General features: G+C 45.8%; 1 protein-coding gene across 1 annotated transcript in view; it reads left to right on the top strand.

Annotated features, from left to right (window-relative positions):
- Positions 1 to 21,594, top strand: part of LOC126100866 (fatty acyl-CoA reductase 1-like) — a 144,242-nt gene that overhangs the window by 103,802 nt on the left and 18,846 nt on the right. Inside the window, exons 5-6 of the mRNA XM_049911533.1 lie at positions 185 to 294; positions 5,355 to 5,547. Coding sequence (XP_049767490.1) covers positions 185 to 294; positions 5,355 to 5,547 — 303 coding nt within the window. The remainder of the gene's footprint in view (positions 1 to 184; positions 295 to 5,354; positions 5,548 to 21,594) is intronic.

Raw genomic sequence — 21,594 nt, forward strand, 5'->3', positions numbered from 1 at the left:
GTTGCTACACAGCTCTGAAAATCTATAAAGAAATTGTGGAATGCAAGTCACGCAGAATCACTGATGTACTGTGTTTTAAATGTAGACTAACAGGCTGTCAAGCTGGTGATCACAATGTTTTTGCTGGCAAGCTAGATGAGTGTGGAATAATGTGCACATTTCTGAATGTACCTACATGTTACAGGTTGTTGGGGAACCTGCCAAACACATACGCCTTTACGAAGAACCTGACAGAGGAGCTGGTGGCGAGGTACTCCGACCGGCTGCCTATCGTCATTGCCAGGCCGTCCATTGGTGAGTGGGAGACTGGATCACTTTGTGACAGACCCATTTATTTCGGTATCCCTTCCAGGCAGCGATGTATAAATGCTGCTGTTTGAACTCCCTTGTGGCAATGATATCGATAAGTACTGTAAACTGTGTGGACCACTGGGCTGAACCTGTAGTGGCAGCCCTAACATGGAAAAGTATCGCTTTGGAGCAATTTTCTAATGAAATGCCTTTGAATCAGCATTTAAAATTTGTTATTGAACTGTATAATACACTCCTGGAAATGGAAAAAAGAACACATTGACACCGGTGTGTCAGACCCACCATACTTGCTCCGGACACTGCGAGAGGGCTGTACAAGCAATGATCACACGCACGGCACAGCGGACACACCAGGAACCGCGGTGTTGGCCGTCGAATGGCGCTAGCTGCGCAGCATTTGTGCACCGCCGCCGTCAGTGTCAGCCAGTTTGCCGTGGCATACGGAGCTCCATCGCAGTCTTTAACACTGGTAGCATGCCGCGACAGCGTGGACGTGAACCGTATGTGCCGTTGACGGACTTTGAGCGAGGGCGTATAGTGGGCATGCGGGAGGCCGGGTGGACGTACCGCCGAATTGCTCAACACGTGGGGCGTGAGGTCTCCACAGTACATCGATGTTGTCGCCAGTGGTCGGCGGAAGGTGCACGTGCCCGTCGACCTGGGACCGGACCGCAGCGACGCACGGATGCACGCCAAGACCGTAGGATCCTACGCAGTGCCGTAGGGGACCGCACCGCCACTTCCCAGCAAATTAGGGACACTGTTGCCCCTGGGGTATCGGCGAGGACCATTCGCAACCGTCTCCATGAAGCTGGGCTACGGTCCCGCACACCGTTAGGCCGTCTTCCGCTCACGCCCCAACATCGTGCAGCCCGCCTCCAGTGGTGTCGCGACAGGCGTGAATGGAGGGACGAATGGAGACGTGTCGTCTTCAGCGATGAGAGTCGCTTCTGCCTTGGTGCCAATGATGGTCGTATGCGTGTTTGGCGCAGTGCAGGTGAGCGCCACAATCAGGACTGCATACGACCGAGGCACACAGGGCCAACACCCGGCATCATGGTGTGGGGAGCGATCTCCTACACTGGCCGTACACCACTGGTGATCGTCGAGGGGACACTGAATAGTGCACGGTACATCCAAACCGTCAACGAACCCATCGTTCTACCATTCCTAGACCGGCAAGGGAACTTGCTGTTCCAACAGGACAATGCACGTCCGCATGTATCCCGTGCCACCCAACGTGCTCTAGAAGGTGTAAGTCAACTACCCTGGCCAGCAAGGTCTCCGGATCTGTCCCCCATTGAGCATGTTTGGGACTGGATGAAGCGTCGTCTCACGCGGTCTGCACGTCCAGCACGAACGCTGGTCCAACTGAGGCGCCAGGTGGAAATGGCATGGCAAGCCGTTCCACAGGACTACATCCAGCATCTCTACGATCGTCTCCATGAGAGAATAGCAGCCTGCATTGCTGCGAAAGGTGGATATACACTGTACTAGTGCCGACATTGTGCATGCTCTGTTGCCTGTGTCTATGTGCCTGTGGTTCTGTCAGTGTGATCATGTGATGTATCTGACCCCAGGAATGTGTCAATAAAGTTTCCCCTTCCTGGGACAATGAATTCACGGTGTTCTTATTTCAATTTCCAGGAGTGTATAGTACGACACAATGATAGAACATCAAGGAACGAATTAAAATTCGTGCCATAGCCTGGACGTGATCCCCTGCTTAACAGGCAGATGTACTAGCTGTTATGTCATTGTAGCAGTGTAGCTAACACAGCTGGATTGACCACCCTAGTGCAAGGCTCTCACTAATACAAACTTCAGTTCACGCCTTTACCTTTGTTAAAACGTCATTATTGCCAAATCTCTCCAGTACTGATGTGGCGCCATGGTTTTGTACGTAATGGGGAAATCCATTACTGTAGAGCCTCAGCAATACTGACGATTTAAGAAGGGGAAAATAGGCTAAAGGCGTGAACTGAAGCTTGTGTCAGGGAGGGCGATGGACTAGCGTAATCGGAGCAGGTGTGTCTGCCATTATGCTTTGGTAGTGCAACGGTTAGCACATCTGCCTAGCAAGCAGGATACCTGGGTTCAAGTTTCAGCTGTTGCACAAATATTTATGCGTTTCTTCAGTTTCTGTCGTTATTGAAGATAGAGTTGAGACTTATATATCTTGAACGAATTAAATTCCATCATAGTAATAATACTACATACTCAGTGTTCTACAGAACTGATAAGGCAAAAGAACTAAAATGATTAATATATTCAACACAATTTATCGATGGCGATATGGAACTATATTTTTTGAAAGATTTCAAAAAGGTGAAATTCATATCCTAATATTCCATCTCAATCAGTATTCAACACAGATAAACATATGGTAATTAAGTTCACTTTATGCATAAGTATTCACCATTCTTGCTCTACTTTTCAGCACTGACACAAACAAGGAGAATTTGCGATGGCCGGTGGCAGGAATGCAAAATGATCTGTACGAAACACTTTGTAATTAACAGGAAACTTTATTTCTATTAATGGAAGAAGACAGTACTTAACTTCCTGTGTTTCCGGTGCCTGCTACGTGCAATTACATTGGCAATATATTACTACTCGCAGTATGCAGGCTAAGTATCAGCTTCCATTATTCAGTACTGATGCTCTCTAAGCTTGCTACCGAACTGTACAGGGTTATTACAAATGATTGAAGCGATTTCACAGCTCTACAATAACTTTATTATTTGAGATATTTTCACAATGCTTTGCACACACATACAAAAACTCAAAAAGTTTTTTTAGGCATTCACAAATGTTCGATATGTGCCCCTTTAGTGATTCGGCAGACCTCAAGCCGATAATCAATTTCCTCCCACACTCGGCGCAGCATGTCCCCATCAATGAGTTCGAAAGCATCGTCGATGCGAGCTCGCAGTTCTGGCACGTTTCTTGTTAGAGGAGGTTTAAACACGGAATCTTTCACATAACCCCACAGAAAGAAATCGCATGGGGTTAAGTCGGGAGAGCGTGGAGGCCATCACATGAATTGCTGATCATGATCTCCACCACGACCGATCCATCGGTTTTCCGATCTCCTGTTTAAGAAATGCCGAACAGCATGATGGAAGTGCGGTGGAGCACCATCCTGTTGAAAGATGAAGTCGGCGCTGTCGGTCTCCAGTTGTGGCATGAGCCAATTTTCCGCGGGCTACGCGTGAAACTTGCCCGCACGCGTTCAACCGTTCTTCGCTCACTGCAGGCCGACCCGTTGATTTCCCCTTACAGAGGCATCCAGAAGCTTTAAACTGCGCATACCATCGCCGAATGGAGTTAGCAGTTGGTGGATCTTTGTTGAAGTTCGTCCTGAAGTGTCGTTGCACTGTTGTGACTGTCTGATGTGAGTGCATTTCAAGCACGACATACGCTTTCTCGGCTCCTGTCACCATTTTGTCTCACTGCGCTCTCGACGCTCTGACGGCAGAAACCTGAAGTGCGGCTTCAGCCGAACAAAACTTTATGAGTTTTTCTACGTATCTGTAGCGTGTCGTGACCATATGTCAATGAATGGAGCTACAGTGAATTTATGAAATCGCTTCAATCATTTGTAATAGCCCTGTACGTTAATAAGTTATGCTGAACTTTGTCTTACTGGACGTGTGGCGCTGCCCACTCTTTCCAATGGCGCGAGGGTCTGCACCTTTCTGATGCCATTCTGCTGCACTGCACTGTTCGGTGTGTGGTCGATGCTTTAGGATTCTACATTCCTCCCCATCACACCGTTGTCATTCAGGGCGCCATCTTATGACAACAGTGAGGATGGGAGGGGGGGGGGGGGGGCTGAGGAGTCGGGAGCCGCATCTGGGACCGACACCGAACCCCTGGCCGCGCCCCAATTTCCGTCCAGCGCTCTGAGGGGAACCTCGGTCGGATAACCCCCGCAGGGCGCCCGCCCGTTTCCTGAGCAGGTCCGACGAAAGCGCGAGAGGGCGGCGATGACGACGGCTGCGGCGGGTCCACGGTGGGCGAAGGCGTTGGCTGCAGTTCCATCGGATCCACAGGTGGTGCCGAAGAGGTAGTCGGCAGGATGCGAAACTGGGGACCGAAAATGTGAAAGAATCTCGTAATCCACATGTCCCACTGAAGGCGCCTAACATGTTGTATCATCATAATACACAAAAAAAGATATGACGTCATAGATAATTAAATAAGTGGAAAAATCCCGCATCATGCACGAAGTTTGAATACGTTCATCCTTTACTGCTGAGACACTGCTACGGACGAATCAACTTAAGGAAATACCTGACACCTGCCAACCATTTTGCCAGCTTGCAATTGCGACGCGCAACCGGCTGTAGGCGAGAACTATAGCTGTATACAGAGGTATAAAGAACCGTTGCCATGGAGACACAAAATGCGTTGTAGACACGCGATGCACCCGCCCTAGTGTACAGGAATCACGTTTCTTAATATGGATGCTGCACTCGTACGCTTGTCCTTTATTCATATTTCTCTGTATGATTGTTCCATAATGTCAGAGGTGTTTCACAGACACATGAAAAATAATTTTTTTCGGCACTTCACCACAAACACAGTTCATTTTTTACGTTTCTAATCGAATATTGCCAATATGAATACCCAGACAATGCTGGATTTGCTTCAGCTAGTATTCGATATACGTAAATCGGTAGTAACTGTAAGGTGTCGTTCTTATTCTCTGTCGAAAAACTAACCCTTTTTATTTCCCTCACACTAACCTATCTCACTGCTCAAACGGCGCCTGTCTTCCTTTCCCTGTTTGTTGCTTACAGGAATTGGAGGAGGGATGCTGTAATAAGATGTCGTCAAGTACCCTACGAGCTTCGAATGTTGACTGCGATCTCTTACGTTTCATACACGATTGTCTGTCTCTTCCTCAATGAAAGAGACGGAAATCAGCACACAACCTGTAACCATCTCTACACACAAGTCTTTAATGGATAGATTTCATAGCACCCAACACTAGTTGAAGAAAGAGCTATTTTGAAAAACTTTATTTCCGACAGTGGTAACGACCTGGAAGGAGCCGCTAGAAGGCTGGACAGCGAATATGAACGGACCAGTCGGCTTCCTCGTAGCTGCTGGGAAAGGCGTGCTGAGGGTTGTAATGGCAGACCTCAACATCGCATCAGACCTCATACCTGTCGACTGCACAGTTAACGCCATCATCATAGTGGCGTGGCATGTTGCAGTAACGAGGTACGTATTACTCCTATTTACTATCCGTTTAGTAAAAAAATTCGAGTAGACGGCATACTGGAGCAGACTTGAGATTGGGTCAAGACTTGCAGATAGAACGTCGCTCTGAATGGAACAAAATCAGCAGATGTTAAGGTAATATCCGGAGTACGACAGGGAACTGTGATAGAACCGTTACTGTTTAGAATATACACTCCTGGAAATGGAAAAAAGAACACATTGACACCGGTGTGTCAGACCCACCATACTTGCTCCGACAACTGCGAGAGGGCTGTACAAGCAATGATCACACGCACGGCACTGCGGACACACCAGGAACCGCGGTGTTGGCCGTCGAATGGCGCTAGCTGCGCAGCATTTGTGCACCGCCGCCGTCAGTGTCAGCCAGTTTGCCGTGGCATACGGAGCTCCATCGCAGTCTTTAACACTGGTAGCATGCCGCGACAGCGTGGACGTGAACCGTATGTGCAGTTGACGGACTTTGAGCGAGGGCGTATAGTGGGCATGCGGGAGGCCGGGTGGACGTACTGCCGAATTGCTCAACACGTGGGGCGTGAGGTCTCCACAGTACATCGATGTTGTCGCCAGTGGTCGGCGGAAGGTGCACGTGCCCGTCGACCTGGGACCGGACCGTAGCGACGCACGGATGCACGCCAAGACCGTAGGATCCTACGCAGTGCCGTAGGGGACCGCACCGCCACTTCCCAGCAAATTAGGGACACTGTTGCTCCTGGGGTACCGGCGAGGACCATTAGCAACCGTCTCCATGAAGCTGGGCTACGGTCCCGCACACCGTTAGGCCGTCTTCCGCTCACGTCCCAACATCGTGCAGCCCGCCTCCAGTGGTGTCGCGACAGGCGTGAATGGAGGGACGAATGGAGACGTGTCGTCTTCAGCGATGAGAGTCGCTTCTGCCTTGCTGCCAACGATGGTCGTATGCGTGTTTGGCGCCGTGCAGGTGAGCGCCACAATCAGGACTGCATACGACCGAGGCACACAGGGCCAACACCCGGCATCATGGTGTGGGGAGCAATCTCCTACACTGGCCTTACACCACTGGTGATCGTCGAGGGGACACTGAATAGTGCACGGTACATCCAAACCGTCATCGAACCCATCGTTCTACCATTTCTAGACCGGCAAGGGAACTTGCTGTTCCAACAGGACAATGCACGTCCGCATGTATCCCGTGCCACCCAACGTGCTCTAGAAGGTGTAAGTCAACTACCCTGGCCAGCAAGATCTCCAGATCTGTCCCCCATTGAGCATGTTTGGGACTGGATGAAGCGTCGTCTCACGCGGTCTGCACATCCAGCACGAACGCTGGTCCAACTGAGGCGCCAGGTGGAAATGGCATGGCAAGCCGTTCCACAGGACTACATCCAGCATCTCTAAGATCGTCTCCATGGGAGAATAGCAGCCTGCATTGCTGCGAAAGGTGGATATACACTGTACTAGTGCCGACATTGCGCATGCTCTGTTGCCTGTGTCTATGTGCCTGTGGTTCTGTCAGTGTGATCATGTGATGTATCTGACCCCAGGAATGTGTCAATAAAGTTTCCCCTTCCTGGGACAATTTATTCACGGTGTTCTTATTTCAATTTCCAGGAGTGTATATAAATGATGTAGAAGAAAGCGTCAGATGCTCTTTAAGGCTATTCGCAGATGATGCAATTGTCTGTACCAAAGTAGCAACGCCAGAAAATAGTAAGAATTTGCGGAATGACCTGCAGAAATTGCTGAATGGTGGAGACTCAGGCAGTTGACCCTGAACGTAAATAAATGTAACATTTTGCGCTTACATAGGAAAAGATATACATTACTGTTCAGCTACACTATTCCTGACAAACAGCTGGAGACAGCGTCAGCCGTAAAATATGTAGGCGTAACTAACCAGAGCGACCTTAAGTGGAATGACCACGTATAGCAGATATTGGGGAAAGCACATACCAGACTCAGACTCATTGGAAGAATCTTTGGAAATGTAACTCATCCACGAAGTATGTGGCTTATAAAGCGTTTATTCGCAAGATTCTTCAGTATTGTTCATTTATCTGGGATCCCTGTCACGTAGGTCTGATAGAGGGTACAGAGAAGATCCAACGAAGAGCGGCGCGTTTCGTCGCGGGATCGTTTAGCTGGTGAGAGAGCGTTACGGCGATGTTAAACAAAGAAAGGCGTTGTGCATCAAGGAGAGATTTACAACTGAAATTTCGGAACAGTACTTTTCATGAGGAGTCGGACAACATATTACTTCTCCCAACATACATCTCGCTTATTGATCACGAGGAGACAATTCGAGAAATTAGAGCCAATACAGAGGCTTACCGACAATCATACTTCCCACGCACTATTCGCGGGTGGAACGGGGTTGGAGGGATCAAATAGTGGTACCAAAAGTACCCACCGCCACACACTATTAAATGGCTTGCGGAGTATGATGTGGCCTTGAATATTGAATTAATAACCTACAATTCATAGTTTATGGCTTATTTAGTAATGTAAAATGTTATGTTGTGATTAACTGATATTATTCAAAAAAGTGCTGTTTTTTGCGGCCATTAGTTAGCATGTTATACGATCTGTAATAAAAGATACGTGCAACAAAAACGTAAAACAAATAGCAGCATTTATTAGAATAGTGTACAACGAAATGTTTCGCTTTGAGTGGTGATTTATGTGTAGCTATGTAGTAAAACTTTGTTCACTAATATAACCTATCATAGTCAATGAGAACTATCTAACCTACAGAAGTTCAGTATGGAATGCAGTAACTAACAGTTTTGTGTTCTTGATCTGAATACGAATATTACTTTGCTACCTCGCATTTACTATCCACTGTTTTATTGTAGCTGGCTGTAATAGTAGTAACTGTTGCTCTGTGTTGGCTGTGCAACTGAAAATGTGCAAACTGATCAAATGCAACTGATAATTGCAAATAGGCAAAGTGGGACTGCAACTGGATGCGTGTGCCTTTATGTCTGCATTACCCATGACTGGCAGAATAATGTCCACCTGTGCTGTATTTTGGGGGAGAAAAAACTGGGTGGAGATATCAGCCCCCTCTGTTGTGGCTGACAAAACTAGAGGTGTATGGAGCTAACTACTTGAAAATCTAATGGCAGAAGCATAAATAGGTCCATCTACAGGGTGTTTCAAAAATGACCGGTATATTTGAAACGGCAATGAAAACTAAACGAGCAGCGATAGAAATACACCGTTTGTTGCAATATGCTTGGCACAACAGTACATTTTCAGGCAGACAAACTTTCGAAATTACAGTAGTTACAATTTTCAACAACAGATGGCGCTGCGGTCTGGGAAACTCTATAGTACGATATTTTCCACATATCCACCATGCGTAGCAATAATATGGCGTAGTCTCTGAATGAAATTACCCGAAACCTTTGACAACGTGTCTGGCGGAATGGCTTCACATGCAGATGAGATGTACTGCTTCAGCTGTTCAATTGTTTCTGGATTCTGGCGGTACACCTGGTCTTTCAAGTGTCCCCACAGAAAGAAGTTACAGGGGTTCATGTCTGGCGAATAGGGAGGCCAATCCACGCCGCCTCCTGTATGTTTCGGATAGCCCAAAGCAATCACACGATCATCGAAATATTCATTCAGGAAATTAAGGCGTCGGCCGTGCGATCTGGCCGGGCACCATCTTGCATAAACCACGAGGTGTTCGCAGTGTCGTCTAAGGCAGTTTGTACCGCACAAATTCACGAAGAATGTCCAGATAGCGTGATGCAGTAATCGTTTAGGATCTGAAAAATGGGCCAATGATTCCTTTGGAAGAAATGGCGGCCCAGACCAGTACTTTTAGAGGATGCAGGGACGATGGGACTGCAACATGGGGTTTTCGGTTCCCCATATGCGCCAGTTCTGTTTATTGACGAAACCGTCCAGGTAAAAATAAACCAAATGCTGCCCACATGCATATCGCCGTCATCAATTCTGTGCACTATATCGTTAGCGAATGTCTCTCGTGCAGCAATAGTAGCGGCGCTGAGGGGTTGCCGCGTTTGAATTTTGTATGGATAGAGGTGTAAACTCTGGCGCATGAGACGATACGTGGACGTTGGCGTCATTTGGACCGCAGCTGCAACACGGCGAACGGAAACCCGAGGCCGCTGTCGGATCACCTGCTGCTCTAGCTGCGCGTTGCCCTCTGTGGTTGCCGTACGTGGTCGCCCTACCTTTCCAGCACGTTCATCCGTCACGTTCCCAGTCCGTTGAAGTTTTTCAAACAGATCCTTTATTGTATCGCTTTTCGGTCCTTTGGTTACATTAAACCTCCGTTGAAAACTTCGTCTTGTTGCAACAACACTGTGTTCTAGGCGGTGGAATTCCAACACCAGAAAAATCCTCTGTTCTAAGGAATAAACCATGTTGTCTACAGCACACTTGCACGTTGTGAACAGCAAACGCTTACAGCAGAAAGACGACGTACAGAATGGCGCACCCACAGACTGCGTTGTCTTCTATATCGTTCACATCACTTGCAGCGCCATCTGTTGTTGAAGATTGTAACTACTGTAATTTCGAAAGTTTGTCCGCTTGAAAATGTACTGTTGTCCCAAGCATATTGCAAGAAACGGTGTATTTCTATCGCTGCTCGTTTAGTTTTTATTGCCGTTTCAAATATACCGGTCATTTTTGAAACACCCTGTATGAGCACCATGCATGTGGCGACAGACCAGCTCTGAGTGGTACCTGTTGTGGAGATTGCCCAGATGGTGGTGCCATCTGCTGCCATCACTGTGCACCATATGACTGCATACACAGCACAGTGCCTGTCACAGTGCTATTGCCGTATTTAAAATGTTTACAAAAATACCTAAACACACACAACTCTTTCTCTCTGTCTCTCTTACACACACACACAAACACACACACACACACACACACACACACACACACACACACACACACGTTTGCACACATACACATACACGCATACACACACACACACACACACACACACACACACACACACACACACACACACACATTGTTTATGTAAGATAATTCAAAATATTAGTTTCATGTCTATTATCGGTGAAGTATGACTGTGGACTCTTGAATTGAGTGCACCAACACTCTTTCCACGTCTAAATTGTTCTTAACTGTACAAAACACATGCAGTTAAAAACAGTATGCTAAGCAGGCAGCTGACACTTCAGTTTTGGCATGATTGACACTACATACAGAAAGGAAGCTGAAAAAGCCTATAGCTGTGCTAAACACATATTGTCTTAAAAACTACAGTAAACCGGCTATCTGTGACAGTTGACACACGCCAATAGACACAATGAATACAGTTCTCTGTCAACGATTGCAAGTGGGCTGTTAATGTATAAGGTAACTTATAATTGACACCTAAAACGTGACTGTGGACTCTGAAATGAAATGCCACAATGCTGTTTCCATTTCTAAATTGTCTGTAATGTTTTTGACGCTCCAAATTTAGGCCTACTTGAGAATATATACACTCCTGGAAATTGAAATAAGAACACCGTGAATTCATTGTCCCAGGAAGGGGAAACTTTATTGACACATTCCTGGGGTCAGATACATCACATGATCACACTGACAGAACCACAGGCACATAGACACAGGCAACAGAGCATGCACAATGTCGGCACTAGTACAGTGTATATCCACCTTTCGCAGCAATGCAGGCTGCTATTCTCCCATGGAGACGATCGTAGAGATGCTGGATGTAGTCCTGTGGAACGGCTTGCCATGCCATTTCCACCTGGCGCCTCAGTTGGACCAGCGTTCGTGCTGGACGTGCAGACCGCGTGAGACGACGATTCATCCAGTCCCAAACATGCTCAATGGGGGACAGATCCGGAGATCTTGCTGGCCAGGGTAGTTGACTTACACCTTCTAGAGCACGTTGGGTGGGACGGGATACATGCGGACGTGCATTGTCCTGTTGGAACAGCAAGTTCCCTTGCCGGTCTAGGAATGGTAGAACGATGGGTTTGATGACAGTTTGGATGTACCGTGCACTATTCAGTGTCCCCTCGACGATCACCAGTGGTGTACGGCCAGTGTAGGAGATCGCTCCCCACACCATGATGCCGGGTGTTGGCCCTGTGTGCCTTGGTCGTATGCAGTCCTGATTGTGGCGCTCACCTGCACGGCGCCAAACACGCATACGACCATCATTGGCACCAAGGCAGAAGCGACTCTCATCGCTGAAGACGACACGTGTCCATTCGTCCCTCCATTCACGCCTGTCGCGACACCACTGGAGGCGGGCTGCACGATGTTGGGGCGTGAGCGGAAGACGGCCTAACGGTGTGCGGGACCGTAGCCCAGCTTCATGGAGACGGTTGCGAATGGTCCTCGCCGATACCCCAGGAGCAACAGTGTCCCTAATTTGCTGGGAAGTGGCGGTGCGGTCCCCTACGGCACTGCGTAGGATCCTACGGTCTTGGCGTGCATCCGTGCGTCGCTGCGGTCCGGTCCCAGGTCGACAGGCACGTGCACCTTCCGCCGACCACTGGCGACAACATCGATGTACTGTGGAGACCTCACGCCCCACGTGTTGAGCAATTCGGCGGTACGTCCACCCGGCCTCCCGCATGCCCACTATACGCCCTCACTCAAAGTCCGTCAACTGCACATACGGTTCACGTCCACGCTGTCGCGGCATGCTACCAGTGTTAAAGACTGCGATGGAGCTCCGTATGCCACGGCAAACTGGCTGACACTGACGGCGGCGGTGCACAAATGCTGCGCAGCTAGCGCCATTCGACGGCCAACACCGCGGTTCCTGGTGTGTCCGCTGTGCCGTGCGTGTGATCATTGTTTGTACAGCCCTCTCGCAGTGTCCGGAGCAAGTATGGTGGGTCTGACACACTGGTGTCAATGTGTTCTTTTTTCCATTTCCAGGAGTGTATTTTTGAAAGTTTTTCAGCAATCCTTCCTCTCACTAAGCACCATTTTATGGGAGAAGGGAGGAGGAAGTAATGCATCATGTTCTACATTATTTCCAAATATAATTGAGGTTAATGAGTGGCTAACGTAACTTTTTCTTAAATTAACCTCGGACCCACCTATGATAGCATGTTTAACCACTGCCATGAGACTTTTCTGACAATGTATCACAAAAAGCCAAACTAAACGTGATGCATTTTCATGGGATATTTAACGCGTTGCGTCTCATAAACTACATATTTTCGTAACCCACATGGATAAACCAGTAATGCTCCAGTTACAGTTTCGAAATATACACCATGGACCAGGCCAATGATGGATAAGTTTTGAATGAGAGGAAAGATCAAAACCCCGAAAATACATCCTTTGGACGAAAATAAAATTATTTGTCACACATATTCAGATTTCGAGTACAAAACACATTTATTTGCTTATTATAATGCGCAAGTATAATTACTGTTCTCTGATCGTAAACGAAATAATGATCATTTTTCCAATATAATTTTGTCTGTTTTATTTATCAAAACATGTAAAGATTTCAAGTGTAAAATATATGTGGCTCTAATGTCATGACATAATTGTTCTGCAACATTAAAAAATACACATTGCATGCATAAGAGCACTACTGACTTGGCTATAGAGGTTCAGGGCACTCTCTTGTCCTAGGGGTGGGAAATTGCCCCTAAAGCCGGAAGAATCAGCAATGATCAACGACATGAGGATGCAGAAGGCAATGGAAACCACTGCATTAAAGACACGTAACATGTATCCACAGGACATGTGGCCTGTAATTGAAGGTCATGATGATCTCTCCATTGGCAAAAGATTCCGGAATAGTCCCCCATTCGTATCTCCTGGAGGGGACTGCCAAGGGGGAGGTCACCATGAGAAAAAGATTGAATAATCTACGAAAGGATAACGTTCTACGAGTCGGAGCGTGGAATGTCAGAAGCTTGAATGTGGTAGGGAAACTTGAAAATCTGAAAAGGGAAATGCAAAGACTAAATCTAGATATAGTAGGGGTCAGTGAAGTGAAGTGGAAGGAAGACAAGGATTTCTGGTCAGATGAGTATCTGGTAATATCAACAGCAGCAGAAAATGGTATAACAGGAGTAGGATTCGTTATGAATAGGAAGGTAGGGCAGAGGGTGTGTTACTGTGAACAGTTCAGTGACCAGGTTGTTCTAATCAGAATCGACAGCAGACCAACACCGACAACGATAGTTCAGGTATACTTGCCAACGTCGCAAGCTGAACAGATAGAGAAAGAGTGTGAGGATATTGAAAGGGTAATGCAGTATGTAAAGGGGGACGAAAATCTAATACTTATGGGCGACTGGAATGCAGATGTAGGGGAAGGAGTAGAAGAAAAGGTTACAGGAGAATATGGGCTTGGGACAAGGAATGAAAGAGGAGAAACACTAATTGAGTTCTGTAACAAGTTTCAGCTAGTAATAGCGAATACCCTGTTCAAGAATCACAAGAGGTATACTTGGAAAAGGCCGGGAGATACGGGAAGATTTCAATTAGATTACATCATGGTCAGACAGAGATTCCGAAATCAGATAATGGATTGTAAGGCGTACCCAGGAGCAGATATAGACTCAGATCACAATATAGTAGTGATGAAGAGTAGGCTGAAGTTCAAGACATTAGTCAGGAAGAATCAATACGCAAAGAATTGGGATACGGAAGTACTAAGGAATATCTATGATACGTTTGAAGTTCTCTAACGCTATAGATACAGCAATAAGGAATAGCGCAGTAGGCAGTACAGTTGAAGAGGAATGGACATCTCTGAAAAGGGCAATCACAGAAGTTGGGAAGGAAAACATAGGTACAAAAAAGGTAGCTGCGAAGAAACCATGGGTAACAGAAGAAATACTTCAGTTGATTGATGAAAGGAGGAAGTACAAACATGTTCCGGGAAAATCAGGAATACAGAAATACAAGTCGCTGAGGAATGAAATAAATAGGAAGGGCAGGGAAGGTAAGACGAAATGGCTGCAGGAAAAATGTGAAGACATCGAAAAAGATATGATTGTTGGAAGGACAGACTCAGCATACAGGAAAGTCAAAACAACCTTTGGTGACATTAGAAGCAACGGTGGTAACATTAAGAGTGCAACGGGAATTCCACTGTTATATGCAGAGGAGAAAGCAGATAGGTGGAAAGAATATATTGAAAGCCTCTATGAGGGTGAATATTTGTCTGATGTGATAGAAGAAGAAACAGGCGTCGATTTAGAAGAGATAGGGGATCCAGTATTAGAATCGGAATTTAAAAGAGCTTTGGAGGACTTACGGTCAAATAAGGCAGAAGGGGTAGCTAACATTCCATCAGAATTTCTAAAATCATGGGGGGAAGTGGCAACAAAACGACTATTCACGCTGGTGTGTAGAATATATGAGTCTGGCGATATACCATCTGACTTTCGGAAAAGCATCATCCACACAATTCCGAAGACGGCAAGAGCTGACAAGAGCGAGAATTATCGCACAATTCAGCATAACAGCTCATGCATCGAAGCTGCTTACAAGAATAATATACAGAAGAATGGAAAAGAAAATTGAGAATGCGCTAGGTGATGATCAGTTTGGCTTTAGGAAAAGTAAAGGGACGAGAGAGGCAATTCTGACGTTACGGCTAATAATGGAAGCAAGGCTAAAGAAAAATCAAGACACTTTCATAGGATTTGTCGACCTGGAAAAAGCGTTCGACAATATAAAATGGTGCAAGCTGTTCGAGATTCTGAAAAAAGTAGGGGTAAGCTATAGGGAGAGACGGGTCATATATAATATGTACAACAACCAAGAGGGAATAATAAGAGTGGACGATCAAGAACGAAGTGCTCGTATTAAGAAGGGTGTAAGACAAGGTTGTAGCCTTTCGCCCCTACTCTTCAATCTGTACATCGAGGAAGCAATGATGGAAATAAAAGAAAGGTTCAGGAGTGGAATTAAAATATAAGGTGAAAGGATATCAATGATACGATTCGCTGGAGACATTGCTATCCTGAGTGAAAGTGAAGAAGAATTAAATGATCTGCTGAACGGAATGAACAGTCTAATGAGTACACAGTATGGTTTGAGAGTAAATCGGAGAAAGACGAAGGTAATGAGAAGTAGTAGAAATGAGAACAGCGAGAAACTTAACATCAGGATTGATGGTCACGAAGTCAATGAAGTTAAGGAATTCTGCTACCTAGGCAGTAAAATAACCAATGACGGACGGAGCAAGGAGGACATCAAAAGCAGACTCGCTTGGCAAAAAAGGCATTTCTGGCCAAGAGAAGTCTACTAATATCAAATACCGGCCTTAATTTGAGGAAGAAATTTCTGAGGATGTACGTCTGGAGTACAGCATTGTATGGTAGTGAAACATGGACTGTGGGAAAACCAGAACAGAAGAGAATCGAAGCATTTGAGATGTGGTGCTATAGACGAATGTTGAAAATTAGGTGGACTGATAAGGTAAGGAATGAGGAGGTTCTACCCAGAATCGGAGAGGAAAGGAATATGTGGAAAACACTGATAAGGAGAAGGAACAGGATGATAGGACATCTGCTAAGACATGAGGGAATGACTTCCATGGTACTAGAGGGAGCTGTAGAGGGCAAAAACTGTAGAGGAAGACAGAGATTGGAATACGTCAAGCAAATAATTGAGGACGTAGGTTGCAAGTGCTACTCTGAGATGAAGAGGTTAGGACAGGAAATGAATTCGTGGCGGGTCGCATCAAACCAGTCAGTAGACTGATGACCAAAAAAAAATGCATATAGATTGTAGTATGAAATGTCAGTCGAATTGCTAGAGGTCTGTAAATTTCTGTCACCATATTTCAGCTGAGCTAGTTAAGACTCTGCCAGCATATGTGTCGTGTATCCAGTTGTCACTGTACTTGCACTGCTTGTTCGCATATGTTTCTCCTTGTGCCAAGGCCAGCACTACAACTCAGTAAGATCCGTGATGAAGACGTGTTGTTGGAGAGGGCATCGTGTTTCTTGCATGCGAAGTGTGCCATGAAAAGAGAGAGGGCAGTGCCTTCCGGTTGGCAGTCAGGCCGGTACTACGACTGCAGTGGCTATGCAGTTGTTTATACTAGCCCGTCATGTACCTCAGATGACTCGATAGTGTGGATCACACGCCGCTTCCTGGAGAGAGAGCGTGACAGACATACGTAGCGGCATGAGTCGTAAGTGTGGTTGCTATTGTGACTGTTTCTAGGGATCACTGTGGTCGATAATAGCTGTTCCAATGCCATATAATTGGACACCAGGTGCGGTGACATCTGCTATGTCCTTACCGATTCATAATATTGGTAGGTGGGGCTTTACTTCTCATGGCCTGCATCTCAATAGAATAGGGAAGGATATCTGGCTAGGTTGATAGCAAATTCTTCAAGGGGGGACACTACAACTCATGGAAGTATTAGTTTTTTAGGTTAAGCTCATTATCTACACATTCAATATACAAGATGTATCTGAAAATGTTAAGCATAATACTTGTGAAGACAAAATTAAGTATCATTTAATTTACTACATCAAAATATCAGAGGTTTAAAAAACAAAAGTAATGAATTTCATATCTGTTTAGATGAGCTGCAGTCTACAAACCCTAAGTGCAGATTTTTATTTAAATTTTCTGGAGGATATTTACTCAAGATCCATACTAGAGTCTCTTACCACTTCTTATTATCTCATTCCTTCAGTACAGTTCCCAACCAGGATTATGGGTACCAACAGCACTGCTAATGATAACGTTTTCATAGATACTACCACACTAGAAAATCATAGTATAAATCCAATAATTAATGGGCTTTCAGATCTTCATGCCCAATTGCTTACATTTAATATAGTGTGGTCTGATTCAACTAATAACAGGAAGTGCTAAACTATACGAATAATAAATGAAACAAGAATTGAAGGTATAAAAAACTGTTTGAGGAATACAGACTGGAAAGATGTATACTGAGCCGATCTCAGGTGCGACTGAGCTGGCCTGCCCACTCTCACCTCAGTGTGGGTGGTGGACTGTGTCGAGGTCTCGAGCCTCAAGGTGAAGCTTGCATGGGGGATGCACTCTCCTGCCAAATCCCATGCACTCTGCTAATAGACAAAGTGTGCTCTCTGATGCTGGAGGGGGGGGAGGGAGGCGGGGGGGCTGAGCCAGATCAGAATGCACCTTCTTCCAGGATAGTGGCCACTCCTTCAGCAAGGTGCGGACAGGCACGTGGGGTTAGGGGTTTGTTAGTTATTGGGAGCTCCAATGTTAGGCGGGACGTGGAGTCCCTCAGGAACATAGCGTCTAGGGCGGGAAATAAGTCCAACATCCACTTGGTGTGCTTGCCGAGGGGCCTTGTCTGGGATGTGGAAGAGGCTCTTCCGGCGGCTGTCGAGCTTGCGGGGTGCAGTCATCTGCAGATTGTTCCAAATATTGGCACCAACGATGCCTGTTGTTGGGGTTTCGAGGAATTCTTTGGGTCCTTTCGACGGCTGGCTAAACTGGCGATGGGGGCCTCCATCTCTCTGCAGCATCGTACCCAGGGTGGACCGGGGTCCTATGGTTTGGAATTGAGTGGAGAATCTAAACCAGAGGCTGTGACGAAAATGGTTGCAGATTCCTCGACCTACGCTATGGGGTGGCAGGTTTTAGGACGCCCCTCGATAGATCAGGGGTGCACTACACACAGGAAGCAGCTATATGGGTAGCACAGTACTTGTGGCCTGCACATGGAGGTTTTTTAGATTAGTTTCATCCCAGCGGGAATCAAACCGTCGGCGTGAAAAATTACCAGTTCGTGACACTGATGTGGGTGTGCCAACTGTAAAAATTGTTGGTTCGCCTAAACAGGTCATTCCAAAGGTTTTAAATATGCTAAATTTCATGTTAGTAAATTGTCGAAGCGTCTGTAGCAAGATCTCCGAGTTACTCTCCAAAATCAACAGTAGCAATGCCAATATTGTATTAGGTACCGATACCTGATTCATACCAGGCATAAATAGCAGTGAAAATTTGAACTCGGTTTGGACAATGTTTAGGAAGGAAAGGACCGATGCTATGGGAAGTGGTTTGTTCATTGCAGTTGAAAGTTGTTTAAACGCAGTTGAGATCGATACTAGGTCGGACTGTGAAATAATCTGGATAAATGTTGTATAATCGGGTTTCTGCCGGTTATTCGCGTCTTTCCTGCACGATATTTCAGCTGCTTGCCTCGCAGTCTTCTTCATGTGCAGTATCACGTGCAGTATGAGACAGCACCTGAAGAAGACTGCGAGGCAAGCAGGTGAAATATCGTGCAGGAAAGACACGAATAACCCGCAGAAACGTGATTAATCAACATGGCATGGCAAGTCCTCGTCTGGAAAGCTTGAATTATTACAGTCTGGATAAAGCTGTCAATCAGACAAGGATTGACTATTGTATAACGATGTTTTTATAGAACATCAGCATCCGCAACAATCGTCGCAGAAGGTTTCAGGGAAAATCTTGAGCAAATAGGGAATAGATATCCAAATTATCCATTAGTTACAGGTGGAGACTTAAATATGGCATCCATTGACTGGAAAAATTACACATTCATCACAGGGGGCAGAAGCACAAACTCGTGTGATGTTATTCTAGGAGGGCCGTCAACATACAACCATGTGCAATTGGTTAGTAAACCAACTACAGATGGGAACATATTAGATATCTTAGGACAAACATACCTGATCTTTTTGAGGAAGTTAATCTAGAAGAAGGTATTAGCGACTATATTCCCACGCCCGGGTTCCCGGGTTCGATTCCCGCCTCGTGATGACTGGGTGTTGTGTGCTGTCCTTAGGTTAGTTAGGTTTAAGTAGTTCTACGTTCTAGGGGACTGATGACCATAGATGTTAAGTCCCATAGTGCTCAGAGCCATTATTAGCGACTATAAAGTCGTTGTGGCTTCTATGTCAGTGGAAGTTGCCAAATAACTAAAGAAACAGCGTAGAGTTTTCTTGTTTGGAAAAGCAAATAAAAGTATCATTAACGAATATCTTCATAGTCAGCTCCAAGCATTCATCGCGAGACACAAAGATATTGGCCATCTTTGGTCTGAATTTAAAGGTATTGTCCATCATGTGCTAGAGAGGTATGTGCCTAGCAAAAATATAGCGGAGGGAAAGGATCCACCTTGATACAACAAACATATTAGGAAGTTGCTGAGAAAGCAGAGTATTTTGCACAGTCGTTTTAAACGTAGTCACTGCCCCGTTGACAAACAGAAATTAAGCGAAATGAAAGCAGCTGTCAGAAATTCAATGAGAGATTCTTTTAACGAATTTGAAAGCAATATTTTTTATCTGCAGATTCTAAAAATAACCCCAAACTATTTTGGTCGTACGTAAAATCCATGAACGCTACAAGCAATTCAGTACCTTCTCTTGCTGACAGTACGGGTAATGTAACGGATGATGATAAACAGAAGACCGAAATTCTAAACCTAGCTTCGAAAAACTCGTTTACAGTAGAGGATTGCAGCACCATTCCCCCTTTCAATTATCGAACAAACGGAAGGATGGCTGACATAGTGTTTAGTGTATCTGATCCTTAGTCGCTAGGAAGGCATCTGACCCAGACGGTATCACGGTAAGATTTTATCTTCGTACATCCAAATTTAAACTGGATGAAGTTGGAACACAGCTAGTGTAATGTTTATTAAAAATGAAATTCCTCCAGCTGTACTTAAGATTTTTTATTTACTTCACAACTAGTTTCGACGTTGCGTCAACGCCATCTTCAGGGCCGTACACTTTGATGAAATCTGTTGTGTGTGGCTCAGTGTAGAAGTCCGCGGTGAGATCAACACGTGCTCCACATGGATCCAGATTCTTTCACATATCATTGGAACAGCGGAAAGTTCCACGGGCCTGGAAGAAGGCTCAGGTCATAGCAATCTACAAAAAGGGTAAAAAATCCGATGCACATAATTACCGGGCAATTTCACTGACATAGATTTGTTGTAGAATCATGGAACAAATTTTGTGTTCAGACATAATGACATTTCTAGACTCTGAGAAGCTCATCTGCAGAAACCAGCACTGTTTTAGGAAACAGCGGTCATGCGAGACACAGCTGTCCCTCTTTGTGCATGATATACAACAGGCTCTAGTTTCCGGCTCCCACGTTGATGCCACATATCTCGACTTTCTAAAGGCGTTCGATTCAGTTCCGCACTGTCGCTTGCTGCAAAGGGGCGCGCTTATGGCCTATCCGATGACATATGCGGTTGGATAGATAGTTTTCTAACAGACAGGGAGCAGTATGTCGTCCTGAATGGGGTGACTTCAACAGAAACAAGCGTAACTTCAGGTGTGCCCCAGGGCAGTCTGATAGGTCCGCTGCTGTTTACGATCTACATAAACGATCTGGTTGATGGTATTGACAGCGGCATTAGACTGTTTGCCAATGATGTAGTCTACAGGAAAGTAGTATCACAAGAAAGTTGTGAACAAATGAATGAGGATTTTCAGAAAATATATGCGTGGTGTAATGACTGGCAGTTATCTCTCAATATTAGTAAGTGTAGCCTACTGCATATAACAAGGCGAAAATCCCCATTAATGTATGAGTACAAAATTGCCCAGTCTTCGGAGGCGGTAACACACGCCAAGTATCTGGGTGTGACTATTCGAAATGATCTCAAATGGAATGATCAGATTACACAAGTATCAGGCAAGACGAACTCTAGAGTACGGTTTATTGGTAGAATCCTGAAGCGACGCAGTCCTTCAACAGAGGAAATAGCTTACAAAACGTTAGTTCGTCCAGTCTTAGAGTACTGTTCGTCTGCATGGGACCCTTACCAGTTGGGTCTGATTCAAGAGATTGAGAAGGTCCAAAGAAGAGCGGCAAGATTCGTGACTGGTACATTTAGCCATGGCGAGAGCTCTACAAATCTCATAGAAAGTTGGAAGAAGGGCACACTTGCAGATTGACGGCGCGCTAAGTGGAACGTGCTGCTCACTAAATTCCGAAATCCCATCTTCGCCGAGGATGTAGAGCATATATTATTACCACCAACTTTCAAATCGCGCAATGATCACAATTCAAAGATAAGGG

This window comes from Schistocerca cancellata, chromosome 9 (genome assembly GCF_023864275.1).
Source record: "Schistocerca cancellata isolate TAMUIC-IGC-003103 chromosome 9, iqSchCanc2.1, whole genome shotgun sequence".
NCBI lineage: Eukaryota > Metazoa > Arthropoda > Insecta > Orthoptera > Acrididae > Schistocerca > Schistocerca cancellata.